General features: G+C 50.3%; 1 protein-coding gene across 1 annotated transcript in view; it reads right to left on the minus strand.

Moving 5' to 3' along the window:
• Positions 1–15,334, minus strand: part of sik2b (salt-inducible kinase 2b) — a 42,654-nt gene that overhangs the window by 16,302 nt on the left and 11,018 nt on the right. The window contains exon 4 of the mRNA XM_036536626.1: positions 4,588–4,749. Coding sequence (XP_036392519.1) covers positions 4,588–4,749 — 162 coding nt within the window. The remainder of the gene's footprint in view (positions 1–4,587; positions 4,750–15,334) is intronic.

Here is a 15,334-nt window from a genome sequence, read left to right on the forward strand (position 1 = left end):
GGTGCTTCAGAGGGAGACTGGTGCCACAGACTGTACCCTGCAGAGTGGGGGCGCCGGCCGTCTCAGGATTATCGCAGCGTGGGGCTCTTCCCCAGCAGGAAAGGGCGCAGTCGTGCACCCCTCCCCGTTCTAGCTTTCGGGTCCAGCAGACCTGTCCGGGTGTGTCCTGGATCGGACCGCAGTGAGGCACGCTAACGGGCAGGGTACACAGCCACGGTGCATTTCTGAGCAGGTCATGACCGAGCAGAGTACCGGCCTTACATACTGCAGCACTTACACAAGTGCTGACAACACAGGGGACAGGGGGAGAGGAAGGGGGAGAGGAAGAAGGAGGGAGGGAGAGAACAAGAGCCACAATTTAGATTTTTTTCTATTCTTTTTTCATTATTTTCTTGTTTTGGTGCAATGCATTGGCAAAACTGTACATCTGTCAGATCACGCATCTTTGAATTTGACTTTAAGAGTGTGAGAGAGGGACAGTGAAGGACAGATATTCATTCCATTCAGCTGTAGGATATGGGTAAGCTTATATACAAAATGTAATCCTTCTGTCTGCGGAAAAAAAACCCCAGAAATGATTCACCTCACTTGAGACTGAGTGTGTTAGTGACATGACCTTGTGTTCTGTCTGTTCCAGGTCTACTTATACACTCCCATCTTCCTCAGAACTGCTCCCAGACACACTTGATTATATTCATATATTCTACGATGAGGTGCAGCGGCTTTCCACTCTGCTCTCTCCTCTCTCAATTTCAATTTCATATTTCAATTTCACTTTTCAAGATATTTCACTGGCATGAAATCAGATAATGTTGCCAATATAAAACAACTGGTCGACAGATACACAGATAAATTCTTTCCCACGAAACTCTCTCTCACTTACGTATATCTACACTGAACTCTCTCTCACTTAGCTATCTCTGTACTAAACTCTCTCACTAAACTCTCTACTGAACTCTGTGACTAATCTATCCCTACTAAACTCCCTCTCTGCTAAACTCTCTCCCACTAAACTCACTATGCTCTTCTGCCTCTCAGACCTGATGTCCTTCAGGCTTTAATTCTGATTTTACAGTCATATCAAACCCAACCATCTTCTTGAAAACTCTACTTCACTACTACTACTACTTTTTTTGTTGGGATGTGGCAACATCAAGAATGAAAGACCCACTGCCTTACATAAGACCATGAGGCTCCCCTCCACTCCTGCCATAGCCCCCCCCCCCCCAGGGTAACCGCTTAATCTCCACCCCCCCACCCCCTCCATCCGGCTTGGAAAGGCCCCACCCTCTGCACTCCTCTTTCATGCTGAAAGTCCAGAGCACCCCACTGGGGTCTGGGCTCATCTGGGGTCACAGGTGAGGATGAAAGGCACCTGCCACCACAGTGGGGGAGGGGGGGTCTGTGGCCTTTAAGTGGATGAGCATGGGGGTGCTGCCACGTGCCACGCCATTGGCTGGTGTGCTGTCCCACCCCGGGGGGGGGGGGGGGGGGTAGTTTGTGGGGCTATGGCAGGAGTGGAGGGGTGCGGAAGAACTGGCCCAAACTCCACAGACCACAGAAATGGCCTTCCCATTGGGGCTCACTGCACCCTGACCCACTCCAGCAACACAATTCTGTAAAAGGGTGACACAACCAAACACTCCTCCACACTCTGTATGATTCTTACTGCTTAAAACACACACCCTGTGTGTTACTGAAATACACACCATGTGTCTCACTGTTACTGAAATACGTGCTTTCTCCTTTAACATTGATAACTTTCATGTCTTTGTAAAGTTTTGTAAAGTTTCAAACTTAAAAGGTTTCAGGTTTACCTAAATAACAGTGAAAAGACTGGCCAAGGCCTGGCATTCTTAAAATAAAGGTCATGCTTGAAGAGAAATGACTCAAAAGCGTATGAAATGCCAACATTTGGAATCTGGAGTAAGGGTAAAGACCCGTCAGGGGGCCCCTAGCTGGGGTACAGTACGAGAGAAACTGTGAGCATCTGTGTCTGTGTGTGTGTGTGTGTGTGTGTGTGTGCGCGCAAGTCTGACTATGTCTGAGCTTTGGAGTGTCTATGTGTGTGTGTCCGTGTATGTGTCTGTGTGTCAGAGAGACAGAGAGAGACAGAGAGAGAGAGAGAGAGAGAGAGAGAGACGAGGGGAGACAGAGAGCAAGCGAGCGAGAGAGAGAGAGAAAGAGAGAGGGAGAGAGAGGGAGAGCAAGCGAGAGAGAGAGAGAGAGAAAGAGAGAGGGAGAGAGAGGGAGAGCAAGCGAGAGAGAGAGAGAGAGACGAGGGGAGACAGAGAGCAAGCGAGCGAGAGAGAGAGAGAAAGAGAGAGGGAGAGAGAGGGAGAGCAAGCGAGCGAGAGAGAGAGAAAGAGAGAGGGAGAGAGAGGGAGAGCAAGCGAGAGAGAGAGAGAGAGAGAGAGGGAGAGAGAGGGAGAGCAAGCGAGAGAGAGAGAGAGGGGAGAGGCTGAGGTGAAGAGTGGGTATTGGCACTTCAGTACTGCCAAGGTGAGAGACAGACACAGCGGGGGCTTATCAGGCTCCTCTGACCCACTCCATGGGGTGAATACTGAGCAGCTGCCTGACGTCAATGCAAAGCCGCTGCCCAGAGGTGGGACCGGGGGGGGCTGTGTGGGGGGGTGCAGGGGGTGCATACCGCCTCTCCTTCGCTTCACTGAAACACTCACAGTTTAACGCCCGCACCAGGCAGGAATGTGCACAATCACGCTGTTCACTGCAGGTTACACAGCGCTAACGCTGTACAACACAGCCAGGCTAATTACAACATTTTATTTATGTTTTAGTTAATAATGTTTTATTTTAAAACATTATTAACATTTATCGTATTGTCTTTTGTAAAGCTGACATCACTCAAGCCCTACAAAGGGCGTTATGACAGGCATATCAGCCACAGCTCTGCAGCTTTCGCTGTGATTGGCTGAAATTAGCGACCGGTTCCAGCACACTCATCCATCACTGTGCCCAGGGCGTCTCGTGTGTGACCGGCTCCAGCTGTCCCAGAGACTTTGGGGAAGAGAGAGTGCACCAAGGAGGAAATGAGCACTGAGACCCGGGTTTCACCGCATGAAAAAATGTGTAAATATTTTGCATCTGATGTGTGGAAACGGGTTAATGACACCGCAAAGGCACCTGAGGTTTCTCTGGTCTCATGCCTCAGCGGTGTTTTCTATTTGCCTGAAAGGCTGGAGCAACCGCCAGTTTAAATCTCCTGAAATTACAGGTAAAGACTGACATGATACTAAAGCCAGCTTTACTCTCTGTGTGGTGGGTTGGGCCATTCACTCCTGGCAATGGGAGAACATTTAACTGGCTTCAGTCTGGCACCAGTGAGCTACCTGTGAGGCAGGTCATTAGCAACACCTGCAGAGTATTTTACAGTGAGCCTTCTTTTTCAGTGCTTTTTAATGTGTGTGTGTGTGTGTGCGTGCATGCATGCGTGTGAGTGAGAGTGTGAACGTGTGCAAGAATGCACCACAGCAGACTGCTCTCTCAGTGTGGGAGGGGCAGTCAGTGTATGACCCCAAGCAGGAGTGTATCTGCCCTGCTGGTAACGCTCTCACAGTTCATGAGCTGTGCACTGTCTGTCTGTGAATCCTCCAACATTAGGAAAGACTTGCGCCTGCATTTAGGAGTTTTTAAAGTATAAAAGTATTTTAGTTATATGACGATACCCTCCAAAATTAAAACGTCTACAAGCAAACAAAGACCGTATGAGCCTGGCAACATGATGACTATACAGGTCAATGCTAATACTGAGACACACCCTGTCACCTGTGAGGCTGCAGGTAGAGTCCCTATGTCACCTGTGAGGCTGCAGGTAGACTCCCTATGTTACCTGTGAGGCTGCAGGTAGACTCCCTATGTTACCTGTGAGGCTGCAGGTAGAGTGCAGGTCTTTGTAGTGAATCTGAAATGCCACCCTGACCCCTGACTGCCCGTTATGTGGATGACCTTTCTTTGAGCTTCTGAGAGCCGGCGGGATCGAAGATTGGGGTGGGGACCGGGGGTGTTGCACCCCCCAGGGGGTAGGGAGACAAATGCACCCCCCCCCCCCACCCGCCCCGGGGGGTGAAGCTTGAGCACCAACTGAGCTTGAGCGCTCATGCCAGGTTCAGGCCTCGATCGTGCAGACAGAACTGCACAGAGACATGGGGGGGGGGGCACTCTGGGTGGACACAGACATTTTACACAGCTGCACGGATCAGAGAGCAGTAGCTACCATGTGAATGGCACTGCGCACACCAGTGCATTAAAACAATGGATGAAATACAGAGAGAGCTGATGTCCAGCTGATGGAGGTATGAGGGGACGAACTGGAACTGAAGGCATAAATGAGTGATCGGCAGCTCTGTACAGAAACAATGAGAATCTGAGAACACATCAGTACGTTCCGCTGGCGTAAGAATAACGAATTTTGCCTCAAGCCTGGAAAAAGCCCTACCAAGGCTGATTTGTGATGGTAAAGGAGAGTACCAGTCCTGAAGAGGCACCCGGGCCAAACCAGGCCAGAGCAGACCAGACCCACACTGACCCCGAGTGCCACGCCCCTTTGAGGAGCAGGTGTCTGCTTACCTGCGATCTTGATGTTCATGTGTCCGTCCAGCAGGAGATTCTCTGCTTTCAGGTCGCGGTGGACGATGTGGCGGTTGTGGCAGTACTCCACGGCCGACAGGATCTGCCAGAACTTGCGCCGCGCCTCGGGCTCGCTCAGGCGCCCATGATTGGCCAGGTAGTCTGCAAAAAGAGGCGGGGGGAGGGGCATGATTAACCAGTCACTAAGGCTACTCTGAGCGTGGAGATAGAGAATGCTCTCTGTTCAGATCCAGCTGAACATATTCAATAATTATGACATTTCATTGGTGTAAACCATACTATGCACCAGGTGATTTACAATTTACACAAACTGCAGGTGAATTTGACAGATTAAAATGATTAGTAACTGCATTAATGGCAGTCATAGTCCTAATACTGTTACTATTTGTTAATTTCTTCATGAATAAAACCCTAGGAAAGTTTTAAGTTGGACATAGCAAGCATTTGTAAATTTGTCTGGATGTGTTTTTGGTACATCCAACTTCCCCTGAGGTGGCAGAATGCTCTTTGAAGAAGAAAGCTTCAATTTAATGTGAAGCTCCGACTCCATTTCCATGTAAAATGATAACTAAGGTAAACTGCTGGTCATTTTCTTTAAAGCACAGCCCTGGGTCCCCTTTAAGCATGTAATATATTCATCTTTCTTTTTAATCAAGATTTCATGCAAATGAGCATAATTCACCATAACCTCTTTATGATTTTTTTTCCCATTTTTTCCATCTTGGCGCAGTAAAATGAAAACTAGACTACATATAGGAGGTAGCAGGTACACCCTCTGCTAATTTACAGGTGGTGGGGTACATCCCAGACCTGTACAACAACAGTGCGGAATGAACAGATACACAGACACTTACGGATTTTAATCTAAACATGTGTGATCATTAAACATTTTTCCCAGAATATCTGCTACAAGATGGACTAGAAGATGACTAGAAGATCTGCCACAGGATTCTGAAACCACTTTCACCTCTCTGACACTGACACTGTCTCTCACAGTGCATCCTTGACATACAGGAGACAGGATATATTATAATCCCTCAGTCTTGATCTGAGTTTGACTTTGAGCCTCTGCACCCATGAATATTTCTGCCCTCAGTGCCGCTCTACGGTGGGTTGGCTCTCGTCCACAGTACTGACAGCGCGAAGCTATCGCTCTCTTGATAAGAGAGCCGTATCGGTTACTTTCTGTGGTTTTCAGTCTTGAGGAGGTGACGTAATACTTATGTAACAAGCAAAGTCACTCCTGTGCAGCACTGTTAGTCATGAATAATCAAAGAATTTATCAAACTAATGCCTAAAACATTCAATCCACCATTAGCCATTGTATAAACAGAATGTTCAGTTTCTCTGAGTGCTTAGGAAAAAAACACTCATGAAAAAAATGATCGCTTTAAAAGTCATGGATAACAGCAGTTGCAGAACAGCAGGTTTCCCAGCTGACAGCCTGCTTTCATAACCTGGCCTTGGAATACATGTTGAACAAAACAAATATCATAATTCCTGTGTATCGTGTCTAAAGTAAAAGGATTTAGCTCCAGTTATCACCAGATATGACAAAAAACCAGAAGCAGCACTCTCTCTCCAACCCAGCACCTGTGAGTGGGCGGGGACAGAGGCCCCTGCAAGCCAGCCAATGGGACAGCAGGGGGCTGGGAGTGGGAGGAGCCACTGTGACCTGACTTCACTGTTCCCTGCTGCAGTGTGTTTGGCAGTCTGTTTACATTGTGTGTACGAGAGTGGCCTCCATTTGCTTACTCGGCGCAAACTTGGCTGCCCCCCCCCCCCCCCCCCCCCCCACCCCACCCCGTTCATCCGCACAGTCACTGCACTGTAAACGGGTCACTTCCAGACACGCTGAGTGTGGGAAAAGTACTGACACGATCTCGGCAATGACCAAATGCTGCGTCTGTGCGGCTGAGCATGGAAACTGTCTGGGAGATAAAAATCTGATGGAGAATGGGCAGGAAAAATAAAAAAAAAATACAAACAAACAAGAACCTGAAATTGTTCAGCTGGTGTGCGGTACCGTGTCAGAGAGCACGTACCAGTGTGCTAGAGGAAGAATGTTGGCGTTTGTTTTGATAGTTCATCTCAAGACAGCCCTGGCCTTAAGGCCGTGGTTCACAGCCCCCCAGCGCCCCCCGCCCTGACTGGTGCCCAGGCGGCACGTTTGCTCGGATCTCGGCTGGACCCACCTCACTACATTTGCTCCCTCCTTTACCAACCGGCTGAACAGTATCTCACACCAGGCAGGACATCACCAACCACCAGCCTTAATACCCCAACCACACTCCACCCCCTACCTACTTTACCCCCCAACACACACACACACACACACACACACATGCAGACACACACACATACTCACGCGCGCGCACATACACACGCACACGCACACGCAGTGGTACAGTGGGCCGGACTCTCTTTGCAGGCTGCCCGGCTGTCCAAACGCCTGCACCAGCACCACAGCTCCACGGCTCATTTATTTCTCGAACCTGCAGCCCTGGGACACACATGCCACGCCACCGAGGGCCAAGGACACTGGCCACAGGCATGCCACAAACGCTTCCCATAAGTCACGGTGTCACACACACCACACCTTGCTGAACGCCACCATCTCTGAGGGTGAGAGAAAACAGCCGCCAGCATCCCCGATTCCAGGAAACTTACAGAAACTTCACTTTCCAGAAGCAGCCCTGCCTGCCAGCTTTCCCTCACAGCGGGGGGGGGGGGGGGGGGGTGAGCCAGCATCATCAGGAACCGCGCCAGGTAATAAAACTGCCAGTCAGGGGCATGAGGGACAGAGCAGCTCCAGCAGGTGACACTCAGACTCAGGCAGGTGACACTTGGGGGGGGGGGGGGGGGGGGGGGGGGGGGGGGCACAGACACCAGCAGCACTGAGCGCATTGAGACATGGCAGGGGATGACCTGATAATGAGGATAACCTTCAGCCTGGAGCCAGCCAGGCTGCGGTGTGTGTGTGTGTGTGTGTGTGTGTGTGTGAGACAGAGAAAAAGACAGACTGGCAGGGTGTGGGACTTCAGCAGTGCCTCTGGGATCGGAACGTGGTGGTGGGGGGATGGGGTGACAGAGTGACACATTCCGATTCACTAGTAGCTGTAGGGCGCAGTCATTTTTCGAGCTGTGCCGCTAATCAAAATCCACGCCTGGTGTGGGAATGTGTCAGGACAGCGCTCTTCCTGGCCTCCCCCCCCCCCCCCACCACCCCTGACCTGCAGCAGCAAAGCAGGAGGACGGCTCTGCTAGATGACCTCTGACCCCTGCTGAGGCACAGGGCCTGCAGCTGCCCCCCCCCCGCCCCCCCCGGTTAGAGAGGAGAGAAATCAGGTGAAACTCATTCTCTCCCTCTCTTCATTACACCTGCAGTGTGAGCTGGGAGGTGCAGGCACTGCTGCAAACCTCTCCTCCCAAACCAAAGCTGCAGCTGTGACCGTTTAAACTGAAGTGGGGGTGCGTGACGTGCCGGGTGTGGATCCCCACAGAGGTGTGGAGTGTGGGGGCCCCCCACCCTGTCCCAGCTCCTGCTCAGAGGCCTGTAATATCCGCACAGCTGCGCAGGTTGTACCGGGACTGCAGGCCAAACCCCCTCCTTAAATCCGAGGCTGGCCTTGGGCCAGAGGGCAGAGTCCTGACAGGGCTGGCGGCTGCACTGGTCCCGGTTCCTCAAGCCCCTGTTTCTGCCTGCCTTCCTGTTTCGTGCCTCAGAGAGGAGGTGTTGATAAATCCCGTCCAGGGGACACGCTCCAGGCCACTGACCTGGGCACACCGCAGGGTGACGCGGTCACTCCCCTGACCCGTGGCTGAGCTGCGGTTCCTCCTCGAATTGCAGGGCTGTGAACCGGAGTGGATGCTTCAGGCGGAGGGCGAGGGGATGTGAATTCAGATGCATTTTCCCTGTAAGGATCAGTGTGTCGCTGCACACAGCGGCCCTCCTCAGCGCTCTGCCTCCTAAAATATGCGTGCCCTACATTCTGCCATCCCAAACTGCATATGATGTCCTCTGCTCCCTCTCCATCTGCCTGTCTCTCTGCACTTCCTTACTCGCTGCTGACCCACTTTCCCCATCTCCTCTGTACAGCGGCTCTACAGCTCTGACTCTACAGCTCTCAGACTCTACAGCTCTCAGACTCTCTGACTCTTCAGCTCTGACTCTACAGCTCTCAGACTCTCTGACTCTACAGCTCTCAGACTCTCTGACTACAGCTCTCAGACTCTCTGACTCTACAGCTCTGACTCTACAGCTCTCAGACTCTCTGACTCTACAGCTCTCAGACTCTCTGACTACAGCTCTCAGACTCTCTGACTCTATAGCTCTGACTCTACAGCTCTCAGACTCTGTGACTCTACAGCTCTCAGACTCTCAGGCTCTCAGGCTCTGCAGCTCTCTGACTCAGACTGCAGCTCTCAGACTCTCTGACTCTATAGCTCTGACTCTACAGCTCTCAGACTCTCTGACTCTACAGCTCTCAGACTCTGTGACTCTACAGCTCTGACTCTACAGCTCTCAGACTCTCTGACTCTACAGCTCTCAGACTCTCAGGCTCTCAGGCTCTGCAGCTCTCTGACTCAGACTGCAGCTCTCAGACTCTCAGACTCTACAGCTCTCGGGCTCTCTGACTCTCAGGCTCTCAGACTCCAGCTCTGAGGCAGATGGGCTGGGGCCTCTACCCTGTACCTGCTTATTCTCACTGGACCCACTGCCTGCCTCTGGTGGGGGTTCGGTTAAGGGGTTGTTGGGGTACAGTGACACGTGGGGGAATTGTTGGGGTGCAGTAGTAGGAAGTGGGGGAATTATTGGGGCACAGAAGCAGCAGACGGGGTGACTGTTGGGGTACAGCAGTAGCAGGTGCAGGGGTTGTTGGGGTACAGTAGGAAGTGGGTGGGACTGCTGGGGTAATACTGATCGTGGATATGAAGCGGGGTAAATCTGAGACAAAGGGGAAACACACAAGATAGCAATCCATTAAAAGCACTGCCGGTGTAACATGGGTTGTGTAAGCTTTTTAAAATACGATTTCAACAAGCGCAAATGCTTCGGCTCATATTAGAATGGGCTTTACTCCATCAGGGATTGCAGTTTCATATACCTACGTAAATGGAGCTGCTATCTGTTTTTCATCTCCATATTAATGTCATAAGTTATGTATGTGTACAGGTTATGCAAGAATATTATCACTGTTAAAGTTGCATAATGTGATCCAGATAGGAGCAAACTGACCTGGTTTACAAACTCCCAGGCCTTTCAGCTGGAACAAAGTACTTATAGTTCTTAAGAACAGACAGTGCTGTCCTTTAAACCCAACAGCATCCCCACCCAAAATCAGAATACTTTCCTTGGCCTTTCATAGACCTTTTAAGAATGAATGTCCAGCTTTTAAAGGTTAATGTTATTCCTATAATAGCCCAAAACCCATGAAATTGCATGACTTTGAAGACTGACTTGCAGGGGAGAAATTATTGTTTTAGATGCTAAACTTTCAAAATATTTAGCATCTTTGCAGATTCACACTGGCAAATAATTTTGGCAGGAAATGCCAGTCATCATCAGCTTCTGTGCGTGATCTTCACATGCAAACCAATGTTGACAATAACATCACAATGACATTGCTAGACTTGATAGACATCAATGACTAGACTTGAATGACATGGAACTAGTGAGTCAGCCAGAAAGATGAGCAAATTTCACTGCACTAGAATAAAGTAAGGAGCTATTTTTTTTAGATTTGGGTTTTTCTTTTTTATGGACAGTGGGCTGTGTGACCTGTTTCCAAGGCTTTCAGGAATAACATATTCTTCAGGGATTTTTATCAGACTGTTGGGAACCTTGTTTGAATAACCTCTGCTGTACAACCAGGCCTTTACACAGTGTACAACTTTACACACTGTACAGCTAGGCCTTTACATAGTGTATAGCCAGGCCCTTACACACTGCACAATCAGGCTGTACAACTTAAAAGGCAGAAATGGCTTCTTCTGTAACACAGTGCTAGGGTCTAGGCTTTTGAATTCAGAGAGCTGAATATGATTCTCTTAAACCACATATTCCTCTCCAACAGCGTTAGCACCAAACCGTCGTACCCTCAGTTACTATCATCATTGTTGCGGCTATTCCCGTTACTGCCCAATCATCACTATAATTACTACTGTTATCATTTTAAGACTTATGATTGGCAGTTTCTCCTATCTGCAGGTGCTGCATATCTTAGTTACAGAGGTTACAGAGGTTACTGAAGCCTTTGCTCAGGGGTGCTTTGCTCAGGGGTGCAGCAGTAGTGTCTGACTCTGGTTGCCCGGCTGGCTCCCTGGCTTTGCCGCACTGCTGCCACCGAGATGTCTGAAGGCAATACAGCAGCATACCAGCAACTCAGCACTTTCCATGCGAGAGAAAATGTTCCCTTTCTAGGACAACCTGCCCCCCCAGGCCCGCCCCCCAGTATGATAGCTGCCCTTCGTTTCACCCCAGTAAAACTGGGGGCTGAGGTGCTGTGACCTTTATCTGAGCTCCTCTGCACACCCCCTGTTATCGCGCACTGCGAGAACAAAAGGACCGCTGTCACTCACACCATCGGGGGCCGGTGCTGTGCCGCCCGACCCGCTCTGCGGGGCTCATCTGCGGAGAGCGTCCAGCCGAGAGCCTGCATGCTTGCCTTACCGCTTTGCACGCAGCTGAGAGATTTTTCGTTAACTATAGTTTAACACATGCACAGACACACATGCAGACACACACAGAGCCACAAGAAAGACCACCCACTGAGACATGTTCCTGCAGCTATCCTCGGCTCGTTAATAAAAGACCTGCACTAATGAAGATGCACCTTTGATTGCACATCAGAGATGCAGGTCTGATGGTGCGGGAAGCTGTTGTACATATCGCAGCTGCTGTCGATGCTGAAAGGTTGCAGCTGTAGCCAAGGGGTAAACCACCACTGTGAACCACAGCTGTATACTAAAGATGGACAGTAGAGAGAGCGGGAAATAACAATGAGCCCGTATGCAGCTGACCCCTGTCCTGACAAAACCAAAAACCAAAATGACATGTGAGACATACTACCACACTTGTGCTGCCACCAGCTCCACTAGTATAGTGCTCAGCTAACATACAGCTCCACTAGCATGCTGCTTCGTTAGCATACAGCATCGCTAGCACACTGCTCTGCTAGCATGGAGCAGGGTTTTTCTGCCGTGGGCCTCCTCCCCCACTTCGGTTCCTCAGCCACTACAACCTCCATTCACAATAACTGCACAGCCCTTAATGACACAATGAGCGCCTCCACCACGGGAACAGACCAGCCATTAAGAACACTGACCATCGGCTGCCAACCAGCCGACCGGCACGCCGTCCAGAGAATTCCTCGGCAAGAGCTGGGCACTTCCATGTGTCAAACACTCACTCACCCACTCAGCTACGAGATGCAGAGCAAAGTGGTACAGCCGCGAGTGTGGGCAAAGGCCTACTAGCACTACTATACTACAGTTTTCTCTGCTGAGCAGTCACCCTCATCCCTGACAGCTCACACCTTAAATGTTATCATTCAGACAGCAGGACATCCACTGTGAAAGTCTGGGTTAAGTGCTTCACTCAAAGGTAGGAGCAGTGTTTTGTAGCAGTAAGGAGCAGCAGTGTGGTGTAGTGGTAAGGAGCAGCAGTGTGGTGTAGCAGTAAGGAGCAGCAGTGTGGTGTAGCGGTAAGGAGCAGCAGTGTGGTGTAGTGGCAAGGAGCAGTCCTTGTAACCCAAAGATTACAGTTTTAACACCCAATCATTTAGGTATATAAATGGATGATGCTGCTAAGATAATTAACAAAAATGGATGTGCAACTGTGTCCCACAAGGATCTGAACCAGTAAGGTTCTGGTTAAACTCAGGTCCATAATCCCTGACCACAGGCTGCCACGCTGCATTGTGTTTCTAAAGTCTTTTAGCTCTTCCTTTTAGCGCTTCCTTACCTCCTCCTGCTCAGAAATGAGCAGAAATGTTCCTTTTTCAGCTTCCCCTTTCAGTCTAATTCAAACACAGTCTGAGAAATGCACAACTCGTTCCTCACCTCTGCTACAGCTGGAAGGAACCCTCACCAAAGAGACCTTTAATTTGATTTAATCTAAAAGATTATTTTACTCCATATCTTTAAGTCTTTGTCTGTGGCAGCTTTGGTATGCCACTGCTGCCAGGTTGTACTGACAGGTTCACTGGGTGAAATCATGTTATCATGAATAATGCATGTGGGAAAATTCAGCTCAAAAGCTCAGTCACTTCCATACAGACAACATTCCACACAAACCAGAGACGCTTCAGGACACCAGACACTAGCGTAATTCCATTCAAAGAGCAACATTTTCCATTTCATTCTCCTGTGATACAACGCTAAGACTGACCTCTTACCCATAAATCCACATGTCTCCATAATGGAACTAATTCATAGGGGTAAATGGCAAAAATGCCATGAACTTTTGCTCCACTGAGTTTGTGAAACGTGCTTAAGTTAGTCTTTCTGAAACCAAAGGCGATTCACTGAAACAGGAAGGGAGGCTCAATCAGCCCAACTGAACTCCCTGAAATGGTGTAAGGCCACTGTCTTTCCCCCACCCACGAGAGGGAACACTGCACGGAAGAGAAGCAACACTACAGAGAGGAGAAGCAACACTGCACAAAGCTACAGGAACACTGCACAGAGCTACAGGAACACTGCACAGAGCTACAGGAACACTGCACAGAGCTACAGGAACGCTGCAAAGAGCTACAGGAACATTGCACAGAGCTACAGGAACATTGCACAGAGGAAAAGCAACACTGCACAGAGCTACAGGAACACTGCACAGAGCTACAGGAACACTCCACAGAGGAAAAGCAACACTGCACAGAGCAACAGGAACACTGCACAGAGCTACAGGAACACTGCACAGAGCTACAGGAACACTCCACAGAGGAAAAGCAACACTGCACAAAGCTACAGGAACACTGCACAAAGGGAATGCAACACTGCACAGAGTACTGCCAGTCACGGAATTAGAAACAAAACCCCTAGGTTTGTTTTTAATCTCAACGATAGTTAAAAGACAATGCAATATTTGATGATTTAAGCTGGTCATGGGTTAAATGGCAATCTGCCAGACCACTGCTGGCAGCTCACAGACCGATCAGCACAGGAAGCAGAGCAAAGAGGAGAAAGAATGTTTTTCATCCCTGTGGTATCGTTCAGAGTGATCTCACTCACGTGACACCCAGCAGGGTCTCTCCGACAGGAGTCTGGTAATAGTTCCGAAACCCCTCTCATGGGGGTGGGGGGGGGGGGGGAGGGGGGGCGCAGAATGAACTTTGCTGTATTCTCTTTTTACAGTCCTTTGAGACCAGCAACCACGCCACTGATCTGAGGTCAGGGGGAGTGTGAAATAAAAGGCATATTGATCAGTGAGAACGAGAGATGAGTGGCCTCCAGCTGCTTAAAAGAGGTAAGGGAACCTTTTCCTAACAGCTCTGTCACCTGCTGACAGCTGGAGACAGGCAACTCTGATAGGAAAACGTTAGGATAACATTCTGTTAAGGAAACAACAGAGGCCTACCAAGCTATCATAACAGCTGCCTGTTCTCGGCGTGACTGGAAAAATGGACAAGTAGCTGGCAGCGAAGTAAGAACACTAACATGTCCGCTAAGGGCCGGGTGCCTGGAGCTGTTAGGAGCAGTTGGAAAGCGTTTATACCGACACACCCTCGACCCATTATCCTGGACCCTGATAACCTGTCCTGCAGCGAGAGGCCAAGCTCTGAACCCTCCCGAGGAACACGTCGTCTGCTAACATTCAGAAACACGTCCACAGCTGCAGAGCGCGTACAAGCCTTACATAACAGGCCCTCCTGGAGCTGCATTAAAAAACATCATATGCTTGTACAGAGGGACTCCCTCCTGGGTCTAAAAATGTCATAGTTTTCGGTTTTGATCCACATAGAGACAGAGGCTGTCAGGTTGGCAGGCAAACACAGACAGACAGGCAGACAGGGACAGGCAGACAGACTGACACAGACAGACAGGCAGGCAGACAGACAAAGACAGACAGACAGACAGACAGGCGGGCAGTGACAGACAGACTACACAGACAGACAGACAGACAGGTGGGCAGGCAGGTAGACACAGACAGACAGACAGACAGACAGGCGGGCAGTGACAGACAGACTACACAGACAGACAGACAGACAGGTGGGCAGGCAGGCAGACGCAGACAGACGCAGTATGCAGGCAGACACAGACAGACAGGCGGGCAGGCGGACACAGACAGACAGACAGGCGGGCAGTGACAGAGACTGACACAGACAGACAGACAGACTGACGCAGACAGACAGACAGGCAGACGCAGACAGACGCAGTATGCAGGCAGACACAGACAGACAGGCGGGCAGGCGGACACAGACAGACAGACAGGCGGGCAGTGACAGAGACTGACACAGACAGACAGACAGACTGACGCAGACAGACAGACAGGCAGACGCAGACAGACGCAGTATGCAGGCAGACAGACAGACAGGCGGGCAGGCGGACACAGACAGACGCAGTATGCAGGTAGACAGACAGGCGGGCAGGCAGGCAGACAGACACAGACAGACGCAGTACGCAGGCAGACCTGTGAGAGAGCATGACCTGGAGGAGAGCCAAGCAAAATGAAGCTGCATTCACGCCGTGCCCAGTCAGTGCCCGGATGGAGCCGAGCCATCGCTGA

Source organism: Megalops cyprinoides, chromosome 9, assembly GCF_013368585.1.
Source record: "Megalops cyprinoides isolate fMegCyp1 chromosome 9, fMegCyp1.pri, whole genome shotgun sequence".
In the NCBI taxonomy this organism is placed as follows: Eukaryota; Metazoa; Chordata; class Actinopteri; order Elopiformes; family Megalopidae; genus Megalops; species Megalops cyprinoides.